General features: G+C 39.0%; 1 protein-coding gene across 8 annotated transcripts in view; it reads left to right on the top strand.

The window, feature by feature from the left end:
- Positions 1–20272, top strand: part of vari (MAGUK p55 subfamily member vari) — a 310024-nt gene that overhangs the window by 181126 nt on the left and 108626 nt on the right. For all 8 annotated transcript variants that reach the window (XM_068372529.1, XM_068372527.1, XM_068372528.1 and 5 more), the window contains one exon: positions 19568–19689. In XM_068372529.1, coding sequence (XP_068228630.1) covers positions 19568–19689 — 122 coding nt within the window. The remainder of the gene's footprint in view (positions 1–19567; positions 19690–20272) is intronic.

Below are 20272 nucleotides of genomic sequence, written 5' to 3'. Positions count from 1 at the left end.
GTTTCAGTTCCAGTTTCATCAAAATAGATGCTCACCAGAACGTCAACCGGGAAAGCCCAACCCCCCACTGTGTTGCCCAACCACAGCAGTGACCTCCTCAGTAAACAGCTTAAACTCACGGTCCTGGGCGGGGATCGATTTGCTGCCATGCAAATGCTAGGCGAACGCGTTACCACTGTACTAGCCAGGAGGCTAGTATTAGTTATTGTGTATAGCCTCAGTCTCTCTTGAGGAGGATATAAAAATATATTTACTTGCAACAAAGTATTTGAATCATAATGCACTGTATATAGTCCTTGTTATGCATGAAATGTGCGTGTATTTGTATGTGAGATTTACTTTACAGATAAGACCTCTTGGATAAAAAAAAACCCGGTGCTTTCACCGTAGCATTGAGGTCATTGGAATGCGTAATGTCGGTATATTTTCATCTCCATTCTTTGAGGAAACTTAGATGAATGTTAAAAAGAATTTCCGTCCAATTCTAAACTATAACGATAGTGTCGACAGAGGTGGGAGCACTTTTCGATGAGGGTCAGGAGTAGGGTGGTACCACTCTATGACCTATTGTTAACAATCCCCTGCTACCTGTACTGTTATATTTTTTCCGGATAGTATTGTGCTGTCATTGCTGGTAATTTTCCTTGCAAGCTGATATGGAGAGAGAGAGAGAGAGAGGAGAGGAGAGAGAGAGAGAGAGAGAGAGAGAGAGAGAGAGAGAGAGAGAGAGAGGTGGGGATGATTTTACCATCTCGTACTTATGTGTTTTTATTTCGAATCTTATCGACTACATTCTTTTCTGAGTCTTGGGTTCCATAAATGATGAAGTTATGAGCTGCTTTGAAATTTCAGGATGAAGATGTTATCAAACTCCCACGTCCGGCAAAGGGAAATCCATTAGAGATTGGTCTTTCGTGTTGGTCCTAAACCTGGAAAAAAGAGGAGCGATTTACGCATTGTGTAATAATTTGCATCATCCAAAAAGAAGCAGGACTCAAACTTGTAGCAAACCCTGGTGGTTCAAGGCAAGTGGCAATGCCTCAAAATGATATGCGAAATCCAAATGTGAAATCAGATTTGTAATTTTTCGTGTTGTATCGGAGAGAAAATTTGAATGATGTTCTTAATTATTACCATTAATCGAACTTTCTCGGACGGCCAATCACAAAGTAATGAGTCGATTAGATTTTGATGGGGTTCCAGATCTTGGTGAATTATTTAAAAATCTTGTTTTATATTATAACAATCTAAAACTGACCAGAGGAACCTGTTCCGCATGAAAGGGTTTTAATATTCGAAGTTAATTTATAATAAATTAAATTTTTTTTTTTCTGGAAGAGTAGCCTGATAGATATCACCAAGAAAAGTTTGCAAAGAAAATCACGATTTTAAACTGAATAATGCACATCGAGGCTTTACAGAATAAAAGGTCACAATAGCAATAAAATTTAGTACGAATTCTATATGTAATTGTTTATTAGATTCACGTTTCTATAATATTACTGAACGGATTGCGATTCTTCTGGATATTTTGAATTGTAAAGCCTGTGATCTTCAGGTATATTTTGATTATACCAATACCGCTTCTAGAGCTGGATGGCAGGTCGCCGTAACTGAATCTTATTGAGTTACTGATTAACAACAAGGAGAGGTAACAGTAGAGATTGTTAATGAATATATATACGTACTTCAGACATACATTAAGTTTTTTCTTAGACACGAGACCGAAATTACAAGAAGGATAATCATGGGATGGAGAGCTTCAAGTAAACAAAATACTACTTTCTCGAAAAAGAAAATTTGGTAAACATGAATGGGATATTAATTAGTGACGAGGAACAACCGAACTCAAACTTAATTAAGCTGCAGTAAAATGTTTAAAAAAGTTAATAAAACTATATAAAAGATTTTGTTATAAATCCACACCACATTTCCCGTGGTTTTGTAGGAATATTCCGTTTAACCAAGATCTAATTTCCTCCCTGGAGGTTTAAAGACAAACCTCAAGTCTCTTGGTATGAAAGATTTCTTTCTTTTTATCTCGCAAGATAAAAGATAGAAATGCTGTTTTGCAAAGTTTACACGAGAGAGAGAGAGAGAGGAGAGAGAGAGAGGAGAGAGAGAGAGAGAGAGGAGAGAGAGAGAGAGAGAGAGAGAGAAAGTGATGATTTAATTTGTATGATTCTGGTTATACTATCTTCTAACCAGTTCTGCATTATAACATAGCTGCTACGAATGATATTCACATGCGGTTTCCTTTGTGTTTATCCTCCTATAATGTTTTAAACAATTACGAGTGAATTAGATGTTTTCGTAGAATTTGGCTGACATCATATTCATATGAGTAATATTTATTTACATTCTCTGTTTGAATTTGCTGATGTAAAGTTTATTATTTATGTAAGTTTATTTCTGAAAAGAACAACAGAAAATCCGCAGAACAGTTTCTGTCAAGGCATGTTATGATAAAATTCTCTCTCTCTCTCTCTCTCTCTCTCTCTCTCTCTCTCTCTCTCTCTCTCTCTCTCTCTCTCTCTCAAGTTCCATCATTCGATCCCTGTCTGCTGTCTATCCGATCCAACCGTGAACGGGTAGCGCCGCTATCTAAGATCATGTAAAAGGTTTTTACCTAGAATTCTGAACCTTCTACCTACTGAGAGCCCGAAGGCAATATAGTTTTTGGTAATATCGCTCCCATGTATGTGACATATCATCATCATCATCAGCCGTTACAAGACCACTGCAGAACAAAGCACCCAGACTTGTCCTTCCGATTGCGCTTCTCTCTCTCTCTCTCTCTCTCTCTCTCTCTCTCTCTCTCTCTCTCCTCTCTCTCCTCTCCTCTCTCTCCTCTCTCTCTCTCTCTCTCTTATATATATATATATATATATATATATATATATATATATATATATATATATATATATATATATATATATATGTGTGTGTGTGTGTGCATGTGTGTATGTATGTGTTATTGTATATTCTACTATTGTACCATTATTTTTTTATTCTCCTACGTCAACCACCACTTACCGAAGGAGCCTTTATCTGCAGGAGAGTATACCTGGAGAGTTCGTCTCCCTCTGGGATCTAACATAAAATTATCAATACCTATATTTTCGTGTTTGCTTTTATTTGTTTTGGAGATCTGTTTTTCCCTTTAAAGATGTGGCGATGTTATAATTCTGTGGGACTCTTTAAGGAAATCAGGGAAATAAAGTTCTTTGACCGAAATTTTTGAGGAGATCCCTCCCATAAATCTCGAATATTACGAAAAAATATTAATAGCTATGTTAATATGTTTTTCTATTGCAGTATGTGAAATTTTTGCACTCTCGTGCTAATGGAATAGAGTCTTTCCCGGAGTGCGCATTATCATGCGATTTCTCCCCTATCCCAGCCAGGGAAATGTGAGAAGCTGTACTCATATTCTAAGGCACAAAACCAGTTCTCTTAGGAAACGGATCTCGTAGTAACGTTATACTGAACTGCTGTATCTCTTCTGCAATTATGAGGCGTAAAGAGGTTGTATAGAATTGAATGGAGTTACTGCCTTTACTTAAATAATTATCATTATTTTTTTTGCAACCATTCACTCACTGAGTTGGACCTAGCCATATGGCCGCTCACACCATGCCACTGAATACTACTGTTTGGTGTTGTTTCGGTTTAGCGATCAAATCGAATCACAACAGTTAACTCATATAAGCTGCATAGGATGCTGTCTATCTGTTATCTAATGGATCTATCATTACTTTTCTTCTTTCTACCATACCTTTCAATACCTCTTATGGTGTTCATTCCTCATCCACGCACGTTTCGATTCCCCTCCAATTATAGCGTTTTGAAGTATGATTTCCAAATAGTTTATGTTTCTAAGGTTCACATGCTTCACGATCTTTTCCAAGGAGGGAAAAATCATGTAGTAGGCTCTCTCTCTCTCTCTCTCTCTCTCTCTCTCTCTCTCTCTCTCTCTCTCTCTCTCTCTCAGACAGATAGGACTATTTATAAATATTTTCTGATCTGTTTTTTGAACCATTGTGTGCATTGCCCAACTTTTCCCGTGACTTAGCTCACGTTTCTGTTGAATCAGCAAGCCGTGAAAAGACTTCGTACTTCTATGTTTGTCTACGTTCTGTAAATCCTTTTAGACTAGGTTCCAGAGAGAGAGAGAGAGAGAGAGAGAGAGAGAGAGAGAGAGAGAGAGAGAGAGAGAGAGAGAGAGAGAGAGAAGCGCCATAAAATAGAAGACGTGCAAGTTTACATCTGGCACAATGGACGATATATGAATCCACAGGTTTCTGAAAACTATTGTATTTTTCTTCACATTATATACTGGCATCTATTTATCAATGTATTGCTTCTATGTTCGTGAATAATTTTTCTTTGCTATATTTTCAAGCAAACCCCTTCATTTATATTTAGTAATGTAGTAGTGATGTATGCCATAAAGTTTATTTGCTGCGTCCTCCCTTTCTTGCCGTAATTTTCATTCCCCATTCAAGAAATAGTTCTCTCGGGCAACCGCATCAGTCAATAATATAGCCTATGTGAGTTACAGGAACCTGTTAAAAAACTTTGAAGATTAATTAAATATTAGAAGAAACGTGCGATAACATTTTTTTTGCCTCTAAACAGAGACAATAAGGTGTTTGAGTTTTGCATGAAAATTATTGGCAACTCTGTGTTGGTTTACTTTGGTGAAAACATAAAACTCCAGAAACTGCTTTCTATGCTTTATTCCTATTCCTTGGGAGCCTCTACAGTATGTATATTTGCCTACATATTTATAGTTGATAGCTAAAGTAAACAAAAAATAAAATGTCTTATTAGTAATGTTACATTATATTGTTTATTTACAGAACAGTAGTTAGGTTGTTTTCAAATAAAAGTATACACACAAGTGACTAAACACGTCATTACAATAAACATCCCAATTTTCTTTGGGTTTTGGCAAAAATAATTATAACTAAAATAGCACTCAGAGAGTGCAGACCTCCATCATGGTAACTTATATCTCGAAACCAACTTGCTTTTCCCAGAATTGATTCGACCGTAGGCGTATTTGAATTCAGTGTGACAACCATGTGCGAACGTGGGCTTAAGGTTAGGGTTAATTTGGTCGACCTTTTGTTCGACTTTGACCTTGACTTATGACTTAGGACTTTGAAAATTGAATCACTTCCACGTCTCAACATAGCAATAAATCCATGAAAGTTTCTCAGCTAACCAAGTAGGGAGGAGGTTATGTTTTCGTCCCTGTTTGTGATCAACTTATTGGCCACAATTTTACTCATATAGTAGTGATTGATTGATTGATTATGAGTTATCAGAATGCAGAAAACTTATAATCAGTCTATAAATCAGTCGCTACTCTATGAGTAAAATTGTGGCCAATAAGTTGTTCACAAACAAACAAACAGACAAACAGGGACGAAAACATAACCTCCTCCCTATACTTGGTTGGCTGAGGTAATAAAGTAAAATAACAACGCCAATATCTAAGATACACAGTTTATAAAACTAACGCGCTATTCTCTTGCATCTTCTCTTGTAGTGGATCTGATCTTCTTGGCATCTTAGGTATGTCGCAAATAGGAGAGCTTGTTTGTTCGTTGATTTCCCTCGATTTGCTTGTTTCTTTGACTTCTGGTAACGCTGATGAATCTTGTATCGATGGACGATTGTGAATTCTATTCCTTTTTTATAGTGGTCCTTCCTTTCCCTCAATTACACTGGATAGTTTTTTGCATAGCTTATGAAACCCTTTTCCCATTCCAACCAACCCTTTTGCCTAGAGTTTGATGATATGGAGGTTGAGTTTTGTTCAATAGAGTCATGTCCCATGCAGTTCCATTAATATTCTTTTTTAGATTCCCTTCTGTTTTCCCTCTTGAAAAGTTGGACTGTCACTATTCCTAATTTCAGGAATTGAAATATCGAACTCAATATACGCTCGAACATAATTCGCGCTGCGCTTAGGTTAAAGTCTTGAAGTGGTGTATTTCTTAACTAAGTAAAGCCAAATGCTGATCTTTTTCAGCTTCCTATCTCTTTTTCATCATGTTTTGGCGACTTTTACTGCAGCTTGAGCCTTCTCATTTCCCTGACGGCATCGTATGCTTTATACTACGCTCATTAACAAAACCTTTAAACTGAAATGAACCAAATTAGTGTCCTCCGTCGGACACTAATTGGGTAGGAATACCGTATCTAGCACACATCGTTACTTTTACTTTACGGGTAGCTTTTCTGGTCCTATATTGCAGGGGAACCCTACTCTCTATAGGGCCTTCACCTACTTTTTATCGTATATATTCATCATCTTGGTTATCGCTATTACATGCCTTGAGGTTGTTAACGTTTGAAACTACTTCAGTGAATGCAGCGAAATAATAATCCACAACAACTAAATTTCTTCCTGCAATTTCTTGTAAACATATCTACTCCAATTTTGTTTCAGGGTCTCCTTCCATCATCAACATACATCAACGATTCCATCTGATTTCGAGGTTTATTCTTCTAACAAATGTCACATGAATTGACAATTTGTTTTATGTCTTTAGACATCCCAGGTCAAAATATGGCATCCTTTGTTCGTTGCACCATGTTGTCATAGCCAAGATGAGCTGAAGGAAGTTTTGTTTTGAGTGAATTAAGAAGTTTTCTAGGAACCAGTAAGTTTGCCTTTTCTGTCCGGCCACTCTTCCTTAATTACAGACAGCATTTCATGCAGCTCTTCGTCGTTTGTGGTGACATCTCTTACTTCCTTTAAAATTGAATCAGGATAAATTTTCAGCGAATATATCATCCTTCCCCACGTATACAAACTTTCCTCTTTACAACAGACTCTACTAAGGTTATCGGTTAACAATTTGCTATTTCCAATATTTCTACTGATATTTGACGTCGTATCGGTTCAGTCTCATCATTAAAACTTCTATACGTATTGGTGCTTGACTTAATCGTTTCCCGATAATTCAGACTACAGGTTTATGGTCATTATGAAAAAAAAAAAATTTACTATTTTAAAACCAAATAAACCGCAACCAAAGCTTCTTTTCAGTTTAAGCCCAGTTTTCTTCGTTTTTAGCTAAGGTCCTGGATGTGTATTCTATCGGGCATCCCTCCTGCATAGTGACTGTACCAGTACCATCTTCGCTGCTGTCAACCTTCAGACCAAGCTTCTTATTTGATCAAAATAAGCTGAAACTGGTGTACGGCTGACATTTTCTTTGATCACTGTGAAAGTGCGAGTGCGCTCCTCGTGCCATTAATACATTACATTTTTTCTTGTTAGGTCTCGTAGAGGTTCTAAATCATCAGCCAGATTGAATAAATATCTCGATAGATATTGCACCATTCCACAAATTCTTCGAATTTCTTTAATTGACTTTACCTTATTCTTATAAACCATCACGCCGTATAGTGTTAAACAATGCCCCATGAACGAGATTTCCTTTTTAAGTTTTTTGTAAAAGCATTTCGTCATTTAATTTGACCCTTTTTCGTGGTAATGTTTTTGATAAATGGATTTCGTTCGTGATCATGCATTACGTCATGTTCTTCATTTCCAAACCACACAACCATAATCTCATCGGTCACGCAGTATAACTCCCCAAGACCCTATATATCTTATTTAATTTCCGTTGTAATATATCACTGCTAACCTTCAATCCGAAAGGTAGATGAGCCCATCAATATCTGCCAACAGGGGTAGTCATAGTTGTTCACTTTCTTGATTCCTCATCGAGCCGTATGTACCAAAATGCCCCTCAGCATCCAATTTGCTATATTTTTTTTTTCTTTGCATGTTTTATATTTGGCAGCATATCCTCCACGGTAGGTAGTGTGTAATATTCCCTTTTAAAAGGTTTGTTGAGTTACTTAGGATTGATTCAAATTCTTAGCTTATTTGCTTTTTGAGCGACTGCCATTTGACTGGTGAGTCAAATGGCAGCTGGTTCAATCTCTGGAATCAAAACTTCTCTTTTCACAAGTGTTACTATTTGGACTTTTTCTTTCAATGCAATGGGTAAACGTCAGCACGGTATCATTCTTGCTTGCAATGTAGAATCCACATTAAAATAGCTTCTACAAAATCATCAAGGTTGTTGTTCTCAAAATCTATGTCAATTTTTGAAACGAAAGCTTTACTATTAATAAAACCAAACAAATGTCTTAACATGTTTTTGATTTATGTAAACATATTAGGTCATTTGAAAAGACAGTGAAGGTCACGTTTCTAATTTCTCCATCTTTGGAGTTCTTGACATTCAATGTTGTCTCGCCTATGTGTGAAAGCTTTAATTTATACCACGTGACTGGTTTCAAAAAAGTTAGTAGCACTTGATCACTTCTGACATATGGCATTCACGTCAGTACCAGTGTCCAAATGAAACCGAACTTCAGTATCGTTCATAATTAGTGATACAATCAATCTCCTTGAAGTCTTCATTGCTACCGCTGCCATCCACATGTAATAGTCGTAACCATCATCCGCATTTTCGTAATTTTATATAACAGTTTTAACTGTTTTCTTACACACAGCTTTGAAATTATTTCTTGCTATACATTCCTTACTGATTTTTCCACATGTTGAGTATTTTGATTAAATTAATTTTTATACCCACAAAATCGATACTTCACAGCATGCCTTTCCATATTTTTGAATCCGTAAAATCTTTGGTAAGGGAACCATTTGTTTGCAATTTTAGTTCTGTAGTTGATCACCTTACTAACATTCTCAGAACGGACTCCACGTATCTTTTTAAGTAAAAATTACCGTTGCTTTATAAGCCAGGCATATCTCGAAGGCTTTATCTAAATGTAAGCTACTTTTTCGAAGTATAAGATCCTGCTATTTTCCTTTCACTGAAAACAGAATTTTATCTCTTGGTATTCACTCTTTATCGGCCTGAACTGTGAGTCCCATTAAAAATGAGTTAGATGTTCAAATCCCACAAGACTGTAACTCTTCACTGGTACGTGTGTAACACTTATTTCATCAGGCTTAAAAGGTATCAGCAAGATTATCTATCATCCAATCGATCTGGAGGTAGTAATAAGATTTTTCAGGATTATCCAAAGAAACACAGTTACTCTATAGATTTCCCTGCAATGCTCTGACTCTATGCCTTCAGAGCCTCTATGTATATTAGCCTACATACCTATAGTTGATAAATAAAGTAAACAAAAGATGAAATAGCATTATTATTGTTACAATAGATTGGTTATTTACAGAAAATAGTTAAGTTTTCATATAACAGTATATACAAAAGACTAAACAAGTCTTTATTATCTTGAACACTCAGTAGCATTCCAACATCCAATATTCTCCATATGAGAAACTGAATTGTGAAGGAGTACTTGGAGTGCAACTGTTTTCATTCTAATGGAAGTGTACCAAACGTGTTTCACACAATTGTACATAATTCCTTTTGTATATATTATGCTTGTATCTTCGCTCCTCCCTCGCACTAAAACGAACATGAAAATTCCTGTCTGGTTTTTCCTCTGTAATATTGTTTGTCTTGTGAACTTGTTATGTCCTGTTGCCTTGAGGTTTTGTATATAAGGAGAGTGTTCCACAATAATATAACTCAGTCGTTTCCAATCTGCCTTTGAGTTCACACCCTTACTCGGCGCCGTCACATTGGTGACCCCGGAAGTTGACTCACTCCCACTGCCTTCCACCCCCACCTCCCTCGCCCCTCCATCGTTGGTACTATGACGGAGGCTGACTCTACTCCGGCAGTTGGCACTGCGGCCGCCCCATTGAAACTTTCACCGTTCGCCAGTGGAGAAGCGTTCGCTTGGTTTCAACGCGCTGAAGTCCACTTTCGTATCAGGGGCGTGACTCGCTCAACCACCAAAGCGGATTATGTTCTCGCTGCGATACCCGAGGACACCTTCCCAGAAATATCCGACTGGCTTTGTTAACAAGGACACACCCCAATAGCGTATGACGCCCTCAAATCATACCTTCTGCAGCAGTACTCGCCGTCGCCAGCCGGCCGTATAGCAAAGCTTTTTCAGCTCTCGCAACAACCATGGGGGACCAAAGGGCTTCGCTTGCCCTCAGGGAAATGACCAGTATCGCTCGCCTTCAACCTGCCGCAGACGGCTCTCCTCGTGAGGTGAACTTACTCCGTGCCCTTTGGATACGCTGTTTACCTGAACCTGTGCGCGCTGCCATACCCGATGTCGATAGTTTACCCATAAAGAACTTGATGACCAAAGCCGACGCCCTTATGGACAGCCACTTCAAGACCTCCATCAACGCCTCCACCCCTGACGACGAGGATGCCTATTCAACGTCAACCGAAGCTGACATGAATGCCGTAGGACATACACGCCTACCCCGTGACGTGCCGAAGCGGCGACAAAGCTGCCCACCACCCACCAATCGCTCGCGCCCCAACGAACGACTTCTACAGCCACTTACTACCTCCCATCCGCCGCAGTTTTGCTACTACCACTTCAGATTCGGGGCAACCACGAAGAAATGTGCCAAAGATTGTCAGTGGCCAAAATACGTGTAAGTAGGCCATCGCTTGTGGCGGTGGCCTCCCATGTTTCTAATCTTTTCTTTTTACAGGATGCAAGGCGTGTGATTTTTGGTAGACACGGGTGCTTGTCGTTCTCTTTTGCCAAGGAAACTCTTCAAGGCACAACGTAGTCTGTCTACATCTGCCGACGTCCGCTTGGTAGCTGCCAACGGATCTGCGATACCCACCTACGGTTACGAGAGCCTCACATTATCGTTCGGAAACGGTAAATTCAATTGGAAGTTTCTCGTTGCTGACGTCACAATGCCAATCCTCGGTGCAGATTTCCTCTCTCATTTCCACCTTCTGGTCGATGTCACCCACCGACGATTGGTCAACGCAGACTCGTACTTGTCGACACCTCTTCAACCCGGCCCCTCTAACCTCGCTCTCCACATCAGCGCACCCACGGATGCCTACGCCAACCTCCTCACGTCGTACCCGGAAGTTTTCCGTCCAGAACTTCGCCAAACGCCCACGGTTCCTGCCAAGCTCGGTATTTATCACCATATCAAGACGACGGGACCCCCAGTCTTCGCAAAATTCAGACGTCTGGCACCGGAACGATTGGCAGCCGCCAAACAGACGTTCGCCGAAATGGAGAAAATGGGCCTTTGCCAAAAGGCCTCCAGCCCATGGTCGTCACCCTTACACATCGTTCTGAAGGAAGACGGCTCCCTCCGTCCGTGCGGGGATTACAGGCGCCTGAACATGCAAACAGAACCGGATCACTACCCCCTCCCAAACATTGCCGATGTAACCTCCTACCTGCACAAAGCGAAGGTTTTCTCTACGCTCGACCTCCTGAAGGGGTAATATCAGGTGCCTATGAACCCAGAAGACATCCCCAAGACCGCCATCACCACTCCGTTTGGAACATACACCTTCAATTACTCTTGTTTTGGCCTTCGTAATGCTGGGGCAACGTTTCAACGTCTCATGGATGGCATCTTAGGGGACCTCCCTTTCTGTGTATGTTATGTGGACGACATACTTGTGTTCTCCTCCTCAAAAGAGGAACACCTCCGTCACCTGCGCATCGTGCTCGACCGCCTGCAACAAAACGGCCTTGTAGTCCGGTACGACAAGTGTACCTTTGGCGCCAACGAAGTGTCGTTCTTAGGGCACCGTATCACTACTGAAGGAGTCCATCCCCTCCCTGAGAAGGTAGCAGCCGTTCAGAATTTCCCCACGCCCTCGACCGTCAAAGCTCTGCAGGAATTCTTGGGCATGATCAACTATTATCACCGTTTTCTGCCAGCCATTGCCGCCACTCTTGCTCCCCTCTACACCTCCCTCAAGGGCAAGCCAAAGGACTTGAAGTGGGGTCCCCTTCAAGAAGCAGCCTTCTGCAATGCAAAGAAGGCCCTATCAACTGCTGCGGCTCTCACTTTTCCTATCCCACATGCCCCTCTCCTTCTCTCCACCGATGCCAGCGACGTCGCTATTGGTGCAGTACTCGAGCAGGTGGTCAAAGGCTCGCCCCGCCCATTGGCCTTCTTCATCAGAAAACTGTCCAAGGCAGAATCGGGTTATTCTACCTTCGATCGAGAATTGCTGGCGGTGGACTTGGCTGTCCGTCACTTTCGCCATTTCTTAGAAGGTACGCCCTTCGTCATTCGCACAGACCACATGCCTCTGGTGCACGCCTTCACTCGACAGTCTGACGCCTGGCCCGCCCGTCAACGCCGACATCTCTCCGCCGTGGCTGAATACAATTGCACCCTCCAATACGTCCCTGGGAAAATGAATTCCGTTGCCGATGCCCTGTCAAGAAACACATTGGCTGCCGTTCAACTGGGATTGGATTACAACGCCCTGGCTGAAGCCCAACGACAGGATCCAGAGTATCAAGCTTGTAGAACATCCTGCACGTCCCTCCGTTGGGAGGATTTTCCCCTCGAAGACTCCAACACCACCCTCCTCTGTGACGTCAGTACTGGTAGACCGCGACCTTGGATTCCTGCTCCCATGCGCCGACAGGTGTTTGATTTCTTCCACGGCCTTTCACATCCCTCGTGCCGTTCTACTGCACAGCTGCTGAAGGCAAAGTTCATTTGGCACGGCATTTCTAAGGATGCTAAGGATTGGGTCCGTGCCTGTAATTCTTGCCAAACTTCCAAAGTACATCGACACACGGATTCAGGAGTGGGCACCTTTCCTTAACCTCAGCGTCGTTTCGCACACATTCACGTCGACGTTGTAGGCCCCCTACCCACATCACAAGGACATCGTTACCTGTTTACCGTTATCGACCGCTCCACTCGTTGGCCTGAAGCCATTCCCATGGAAACTGCAACGTCCGCCTCATGTACATTTGCCTTACTCTCTGGATGGATTTCAAGATTCGGTATCCCTGAGCATATTACTTCTGACAGGGGAACCACTTTCACCTCTCAATTATGGACGTCATTAGCGAATCTCCTGGGCATCACCCTACATCAGACAACGGCCTACAACCCCGCTGCCAATGGAATGGTTGAACGTTTTCATCGCACCCTCAAAGCAGCTTTGATGTCCCGCTGCAAGAATTGCAACTGGTTTACTCAGCTTCCCTGGGTCCTCCTTGGACTAAGGACCACTCCTAAAGACGCCCTCGACGTCTCGGCAGCCGAAATGGTGTATGGTGACCCGTTGGTCGTCCCTGCCGAGTTTTTTTCCTTCTACAACCTCCTCCGACGATCTCCAGCGCATACGTCATGTCGTGGGAAAATTTACTCCGTGCCGCCAGACTTACAAGCCCCCAGCGAAGCATCACATACCAACGGACTTGCACTCTGCAACGCACGTCTTCCTGCGCAACGACACCAGCAAGCCACCACTAACGCCTCCTTACACGGGCCCTTTCCTTGTGATCCGACGTAGTCCGAAAGCATTCCTCCTAAACATTCGGGGCAAAGAAGACTGGGTCTCCATTGATCGTCTAAAACCTGCTTATCTTCTGCCAGATGACCCGCCTACAGTTCGCCTCTCTAGATCAAGGCGCCCTATTTAACATGTACAGTATGTCATTTTTAGGGGGGGAGCCATGTACCAAACGTGTTTCACACAATTGTACATAATTCCTTTTGTATATATTATGCTTGTATCTTCGCTCCTCCCTCGCACTAAAACGAACATGAAAATTCCTGTCTGGTTTTTCCTCTGTAATATTGTTTGTCTTGTGAACTTGTTATGTCCTGTTGCCTTGAGGTTTTGTATATAAGGAGAGTGTTCCACAATAATATAACTCAGTCGTTTCCAATCTGCCTTTGAGTTCACACCCTTACTCGGCGCCGTCACAGAAGCATCGTATGTTTTTCCAAGCCATTTGTTTCTGCTGTTTAGTACTTGAGTGGTTGAAATACCCGTTTCCCTGCTTTAAAATGTTGTCGAATGAGGTAAACATATTGAATAAACAGATTTTACATTCAATTCTTCTTATGTCAAATATTCAAACGATTTCAATATTTGGAGACTCTTTAGCTATGGTAAGCAGCTCTTCTAGGAGAAGGACACTCCAAAATCAAACCATATTTCTCTAGTCTTGGGTAGTGCCATAGCCTCTGTACCCTGGTCTTCCACTGTCTTAGGTTAGAGTTCTCTTGCCTGAGGGTACACTCGGGCACACTATTCTATATAGTTTCTCTTCCTCTTATTTTGTTAAAGTTTTCATAGTTTATATAGGAAATATTTATTTTGATATTGTTACTGTTCTTAAAATATTTCATTTTTCCTCGTTTCCTTTCCTCACTGGGCTATTTTCCCTGTTGGGGCCCCTGGGCTTATAGCATCCTGCTTTTCCAACTAGGGTTGTAGCTTAGCAAGTAATAATAATAATAATAATAATAATAATAATAATAATAATAATAATAATAATAATAATAATAATAATAATAATAATAATAATTGATTTTAATTCAATATTCCTGCGTCCCTTGTCCCTGTTTTGGAATTTAGTTTTTTTTTTTTTTTTTTTTCCCCTTTCCACTTCTTGAGACTAAAGGAAGTTGCTTTGGGTCATTACCTATGTTTTTGATCACCAGTGACAGGTCACTTGATCTGTGTAGTCAAGCAACATTATATTTGGTCAATTCTGTGGATGTATTTCTATTTAATTACATATTCTGAAAATCCTGAATAGTTTTGTTAATTACTTCAACAATTATGAATTATTATTATTATTATTATTATTATTATTATTATTATTATTATTATTATTATTATTATAATTATTATTATTATTATTATTATTATTATTATTGTTGTTGTTGTTGTTGTTGTTGCTGCTGCTATGTCTTTAATATTTCATAGGATTTTGTGAAATTGCAAATAATTATTTATTAAGACATAATTATATGAATCACATCTTAACAGGCAATTGGCTCTCTTATTGTACAAGAATAACAGTTAAATTTCACTGTCACCGCGATTTTCTATTTTACTTGGACGAAAATATTTGATAGAAATCAAACTTCCAAAGGGCAAGTTTTCAGGTTTCTATAACAGAAATGTATTTTCAATGATTAGATGGGTGTGGCCTCGTATGCTCTCCTTTTCCCCGGAGTCGTTTATCATCTTCATGTGCGGTTTTCACCGCAAAACCGATGTCTTAATTGTTCAATTTCCTCCTTTTTATATGCTGTCCGTGAATTCAATTCTCTTCTGGAACTTGGTGAAATATTTATGCAGGTGAAAGTCAGTTTATTTCTTGGATAGGATAAATTGTATTAATTTTGTATTAAACAAGATTTCCTTGTTGGTCTGTGATGCTTCCCATGTTTTTGTCTTTTTATTATACAAACTTCTTTTAGATGCATCTTTTATTCTGCTTACTCGATTGAAAATTATATATTCACTCGTATGTATTTGTTTTATATTTCATGATGCGTGTGTTTTGAAATGATTGCAAGGCAAGCTAGTTTTAGAGATAGTGGTTGAAAACTACTCACTATTTTAATTTCAGAGGAATTTATAAAAAAGTTGATAACATATGTCCAGAATCTACAAATCCCATTGGGCTTATAATGAACCTAGAGAAAAAATATATATATTTCTCGAGGCTCTGAAGATCTTTGAACGCAACTCGGCCCTTCTATTTAATTTTTGCTTAATTCATGAAATACGCTTAGTATTTGTGTGCCTCATACCTCAAGTTACGAAGAAGTAGTAGTTACAAAGACAATTCCAAATTAACTGATTCTCTTGTAACGGATATTTCGATATTATTACTGCGGCGGTGGAGTCGGATGGTAGAGATTTCATTGAGGGGAAATTTCAGTTCAGTTTACTGCCACTTTCACGAGTTTTAAAGGTCATTTCATGTTCTAAACAAAATATCTCTTAAAGAAAATTTTGACCAAATTCTGGCCTACTTTCTATCAACTGGACTTCACATCTTGAGAGAGCGTTTTAGCCATTATGTTTTATACCCTAATCAGAGAGATAGAATTTTTCAGCTCTATGTTTTTATAGCATGAAATTCTTCTTCAGGTACAAAACATTTCCTATACGTCCGCCACAGTGAATGGATGTGCATTAAAGTCAAAACATTATTCTTTATGTAGCAATTATTACTTGCCGTCCCTGGCACCGGTCGTCGTAGAGTATTTACAGTTACTGGGAGTGTCTTTTGCCTATCTGGCTCATATCTGGGTAGTGATGATCCTCTCATGAAGTGTTAGCATACAGTAAACCTGCTTATTTTTGCTCACTTCATTAAAGTTTTGGGATCTTATTCTTTAGTATCTCCTCTGATGAACAGTATTTCTCCTCTCTCCTTGAATCACATTCTCTCTGAGAATGGTCGTGCATTAGGGGTTTTCTGGGCATTTTCAGATTTCCCATTTCAATCTGTTTAATTTCTAGTTTTAGAATTCTGACTTGCGCATAGTTTTAATTGATATGCCCGTTTCTATTTGATTACTATCAAAGTTCACTGCCTTTTTAATTTGACTATTTGTTTCTTAGATTTACTTATTTTGTCTTCAAAGAACTTTCTTGCTAAAAGCTCCTTTGCCTTTCCACCCTCATGCTGAGATTCTCTTCATACAAGTCTTAATGATGTTGGTGTTCGTAGCCTTTTCAGTTCCACATTGACAAGACTATGCATTAATGTTCAAGATATTTAATTTCCTAGAATTTCTTTTATTTACTTTCGCAGCACTGTGTCTTCTCTGCTTCCTTTCTGTCTCTACTAATTTATTATTCTTTCCCACCAATTTCCTCCATACAACAGCTTTGGGTCTTCGTGAGATTCTGGCATGCCGATTTACAACTCTGCTTTCTTTCTTTCATTTTCCTCACGCAATCAAAACAAGATCTCATTAAACATTGTGTAAGAGAGATCTTGAAACAGGTCATCAAGCCGTGTTTCTCCCCTTCTCTTGAGACACTTTCACCAAACTAATTAGTTTAATTGCTATTCATAAATACTCTACATCTGTCAGGAATTCATTTTCTCCAAAGGTAATTTCTGGTAGTTTTAATATGAACGTAACGGATGGCACGAGGTAACATTAGAAAAAAAAAAAAATAATTTTTCATTAAGTTATTCATATTGATTCAAAATAACCGATCCCCCTAATATTTTTTTGTGGATGACCTTTGTTATTTTCATGGCAATAGTCTAATTGCTTCTTAACACCTTAAATGCGGCATTATTTTCATTTTTCGAAAACTTAATGGCTTTGAAAATAAAGTGGCTTCTCTGCTTTGCCTTTATTGCCTAATTGTTAAATTGTGTTCTATATTCTTTTTGAAAATTTATTGGCTCTTTCCCAGCGTTAGTTCTTCAAATTAACATCCCTTTTCCATCCCCAACTAAATCGTTGCTGAAATATCTGAAATTTTACTGAACCCTTACATACTCCCATATAATTAGACTGTTACCAGGGATATTCTGAGAAAAATTCTTAATCTTTCCAATGTTTTGCCATTTTCTTTATGGAAATAAAAAAAATCTGATGCTGATTTCTTTAAGAATTTTAAAAAAGTCTTTGCCAATTCTTCTCTATAAAGGCATTTATAACTTTATTTTTACCGCTTTATGTATTTTCATTGGCAGTATAATACTGTTGAGACCTTTTGCGTCAATAGGCGATTGAAGAGATGACGATGATGATAATACTGTTGTCTTCCACGTTGTGACGCCCTTACTGGTTCTGTTTCCTTACCTACTCATTTCTCCTTTTCCTTCACGGCTTTCTGATATGTATGCCTTTGCTGATAATTTTGACCTCCTCTCTCATTCGTACTCTGTCAGGATTTGCTCCTTGCCATCTCTGATCTTGCGAGAATATCTGAAGAGGAATCCAATAACCTAGTGAGGTTTAACGCTTTCAAGGCAAATTAACCTTTAATGCTCCATATTCTTTCCTTTGAATTCTTTAAATTGGCTCTATGATAAAGTAAGTGAACATTTTCTTCATATTTAAGCTTTGCTTTCTGGACACAACAATTTTGTCTTGCAAAGATCATTTGGTCCAGATTGCTAAACATTCATGAAACAATTAGGTGTATCGCTCACTTTTTTTCTTCTTTCCATTTATAAAAAGTTTGTTAACAGGGATACCTGTTCTCATTACAAGGACAGCTAAACGCAAATACAATGGCAAAAACTGGTACATTCTTAGTTACAGTTTCCCTGAATTAAAGAAGAGATTTGTTTCCTTCTTCGAGGGAGACTTATGACCACTATAAGGCCACTTCATCACAAATTTGTGATATTAGACCGTCTTCGAATTTTAATGCTAGATGACTGATCTTCTTACTAGAATTCTCTGTCAGATTTTGTTTCCATAGTAATTTCAGCCTTCTTTCATCAAGAGGTCGATCACTTAGTTTATACAGGGTTAAGCCCTATAATTTTTCTTTCATTTTCGTTTTATAAATTCCATTGGACCTTTGTTGAATCATAAAAAGATGATAAAAGCTAAAATTGAGAGAGAGAGAGAGAGAGAGAGAGAGAGAGAGAGAGAGAGAGAGAGAGAGAGAGAGAGAGATTCGTTATTTTATATTGAATATTAGCAGTTTTGATTTTATTTGTTCACGCATACTGAAGTACACTTCTGTATGCGCAACTAATTACAGAGATAAAAGTGTATACATTTTTTCTTCATATATTAACTTTGTTTATAAAGCTGTGGCAATACCCTTGTCTGGATACGTAAAACTCTGCCTTTCTGAAGTGTGCATTTATGAGTGTTTGTGTGTTTATATTGATACTGTAAGCGCTAAGGACCGATGATTATGCTATATTATATTGGATTGAAGTCTCATGAGCCACATCTCCAATTTCGGAGGCAGCCTTCTGTTATTATATTTATTACTGGAATTGCGGAACAAATCTTATTCGAATAGTTCTAGATATAGTAATGTTGGTCACTTGCATTTTTTTCCTTTGTAATTCATTGGAGAGAGAGAGAGAGAGAGAGAGAGAGAGAGAGAGAGAGAGAGAGAGAGAGAGAGAGAGAGAGAGATTAATTAAGGCTTATATCAATCGTATAAATTGCTTTATACACGTGTCTGTTGTGATGCTAATAGCATATCAATACCTTTCACATGAAAGGTTGTTGTATACCATTGTGATAAAAGGATTAATTTTATTTGAGAATACGTTCATATATGCTTGGCTTAATATGAAATTTTATCAACAACTAAGAAAATGATAACAAGAAATGTGGACCCGTTTTGGTTATAGTAGTTTTAATTCGTACCTCATTTTGTTTCGTTGATATTACCTTCATGCGACTTCTTACTCTTGGTGGAGAAGTTTAAGAAACAAAATGAAACGTAAATATCACGAGTAGCGGACATTTCCGATGTTCAGGATATCCAGAAATTCAGTGTTTACATTTGATAAGTTTACAGCGGTTGAAATTTCCTATCTTCGACTGAGAACTTTATTTGAGCCTTCAAACTACTGAATACCAATAGTGTTTATAAGCATGTGAGTGTTATTTGTATCGAAGAGACAGTGTGTATAATCAAGGCTATTTCACGCAACTATTGTTTATGGTTTTGCTTGTTTACAGCGGCTTACGAGCACGTGGTGGAGAGGATGGGGGAACTCAACGGAACGGCCGACGCCCATCACACCGACCTCCTCTTCCTGAAAGGGCTGATGGACTCGCCCATCATGAAGTCACTTGTCAAGGTAAGTACATTCATTTTTATCACATTCGATTTGTATTAAGACTGAGATGTACAGAGCACAAAAAGAATTGTGGCAAAAAGAATAGAAAAAAAAAAGAGGGGAAAGGTACAAAAATCCATTTCTTAGGAGATGACCAATCCGATGAGTAAATACAATTTCTCTACCTATTGATCGAAATTCTGGAAAACAATTTTTGTCAAAATCACAAACATAGTCCTCCTTATTCGGCGGCATAGATCCCTTTGTTTGATTAAGGGATTTTGTCAAGTTTAGAGGAGTGCATGCAACCAGCATAAAGATATGAGAGAATATACAGTATACAGTTACAAGATCCCAAGAATGGGGGCTTACTGTCAAAAGAACCCATGGCTGAATTATATTAATTAATGTTGAATGTTGCATCATCTGCTCATTTTTTTTTGTCAAAAAAAAAAAAAAGGTCAAGATGTAATTATAATCTTGGTATGTGAATAATATTGATAATGTTGAAACATTGTGTACTTTGGTTGCATATGGAAAAGATCAATAGACAATCATCGCTGTTATTGGTAGTCGGTTGCTGGCCACGTTTTGGCATAGTAGA

This window comes from Palaemon carinicauda, chromosome 4 (assembly GCF_036898095.1).
Source record: "Palaemon carinicauda isolate YSFRI2023 chromosome 4, ASM3689809v2, whole genome shotgun sequence".
Classification (NCBI taxonomy): Eukaryota; Metazoa; Arthropoda; class Malacostraca; order Decapoda; family Palaemonidae; genus Palaemon; species Palaemon carinicauda.
This window is presented reverse-complemented; position numbering and strand designations above follow the sequence as displayed.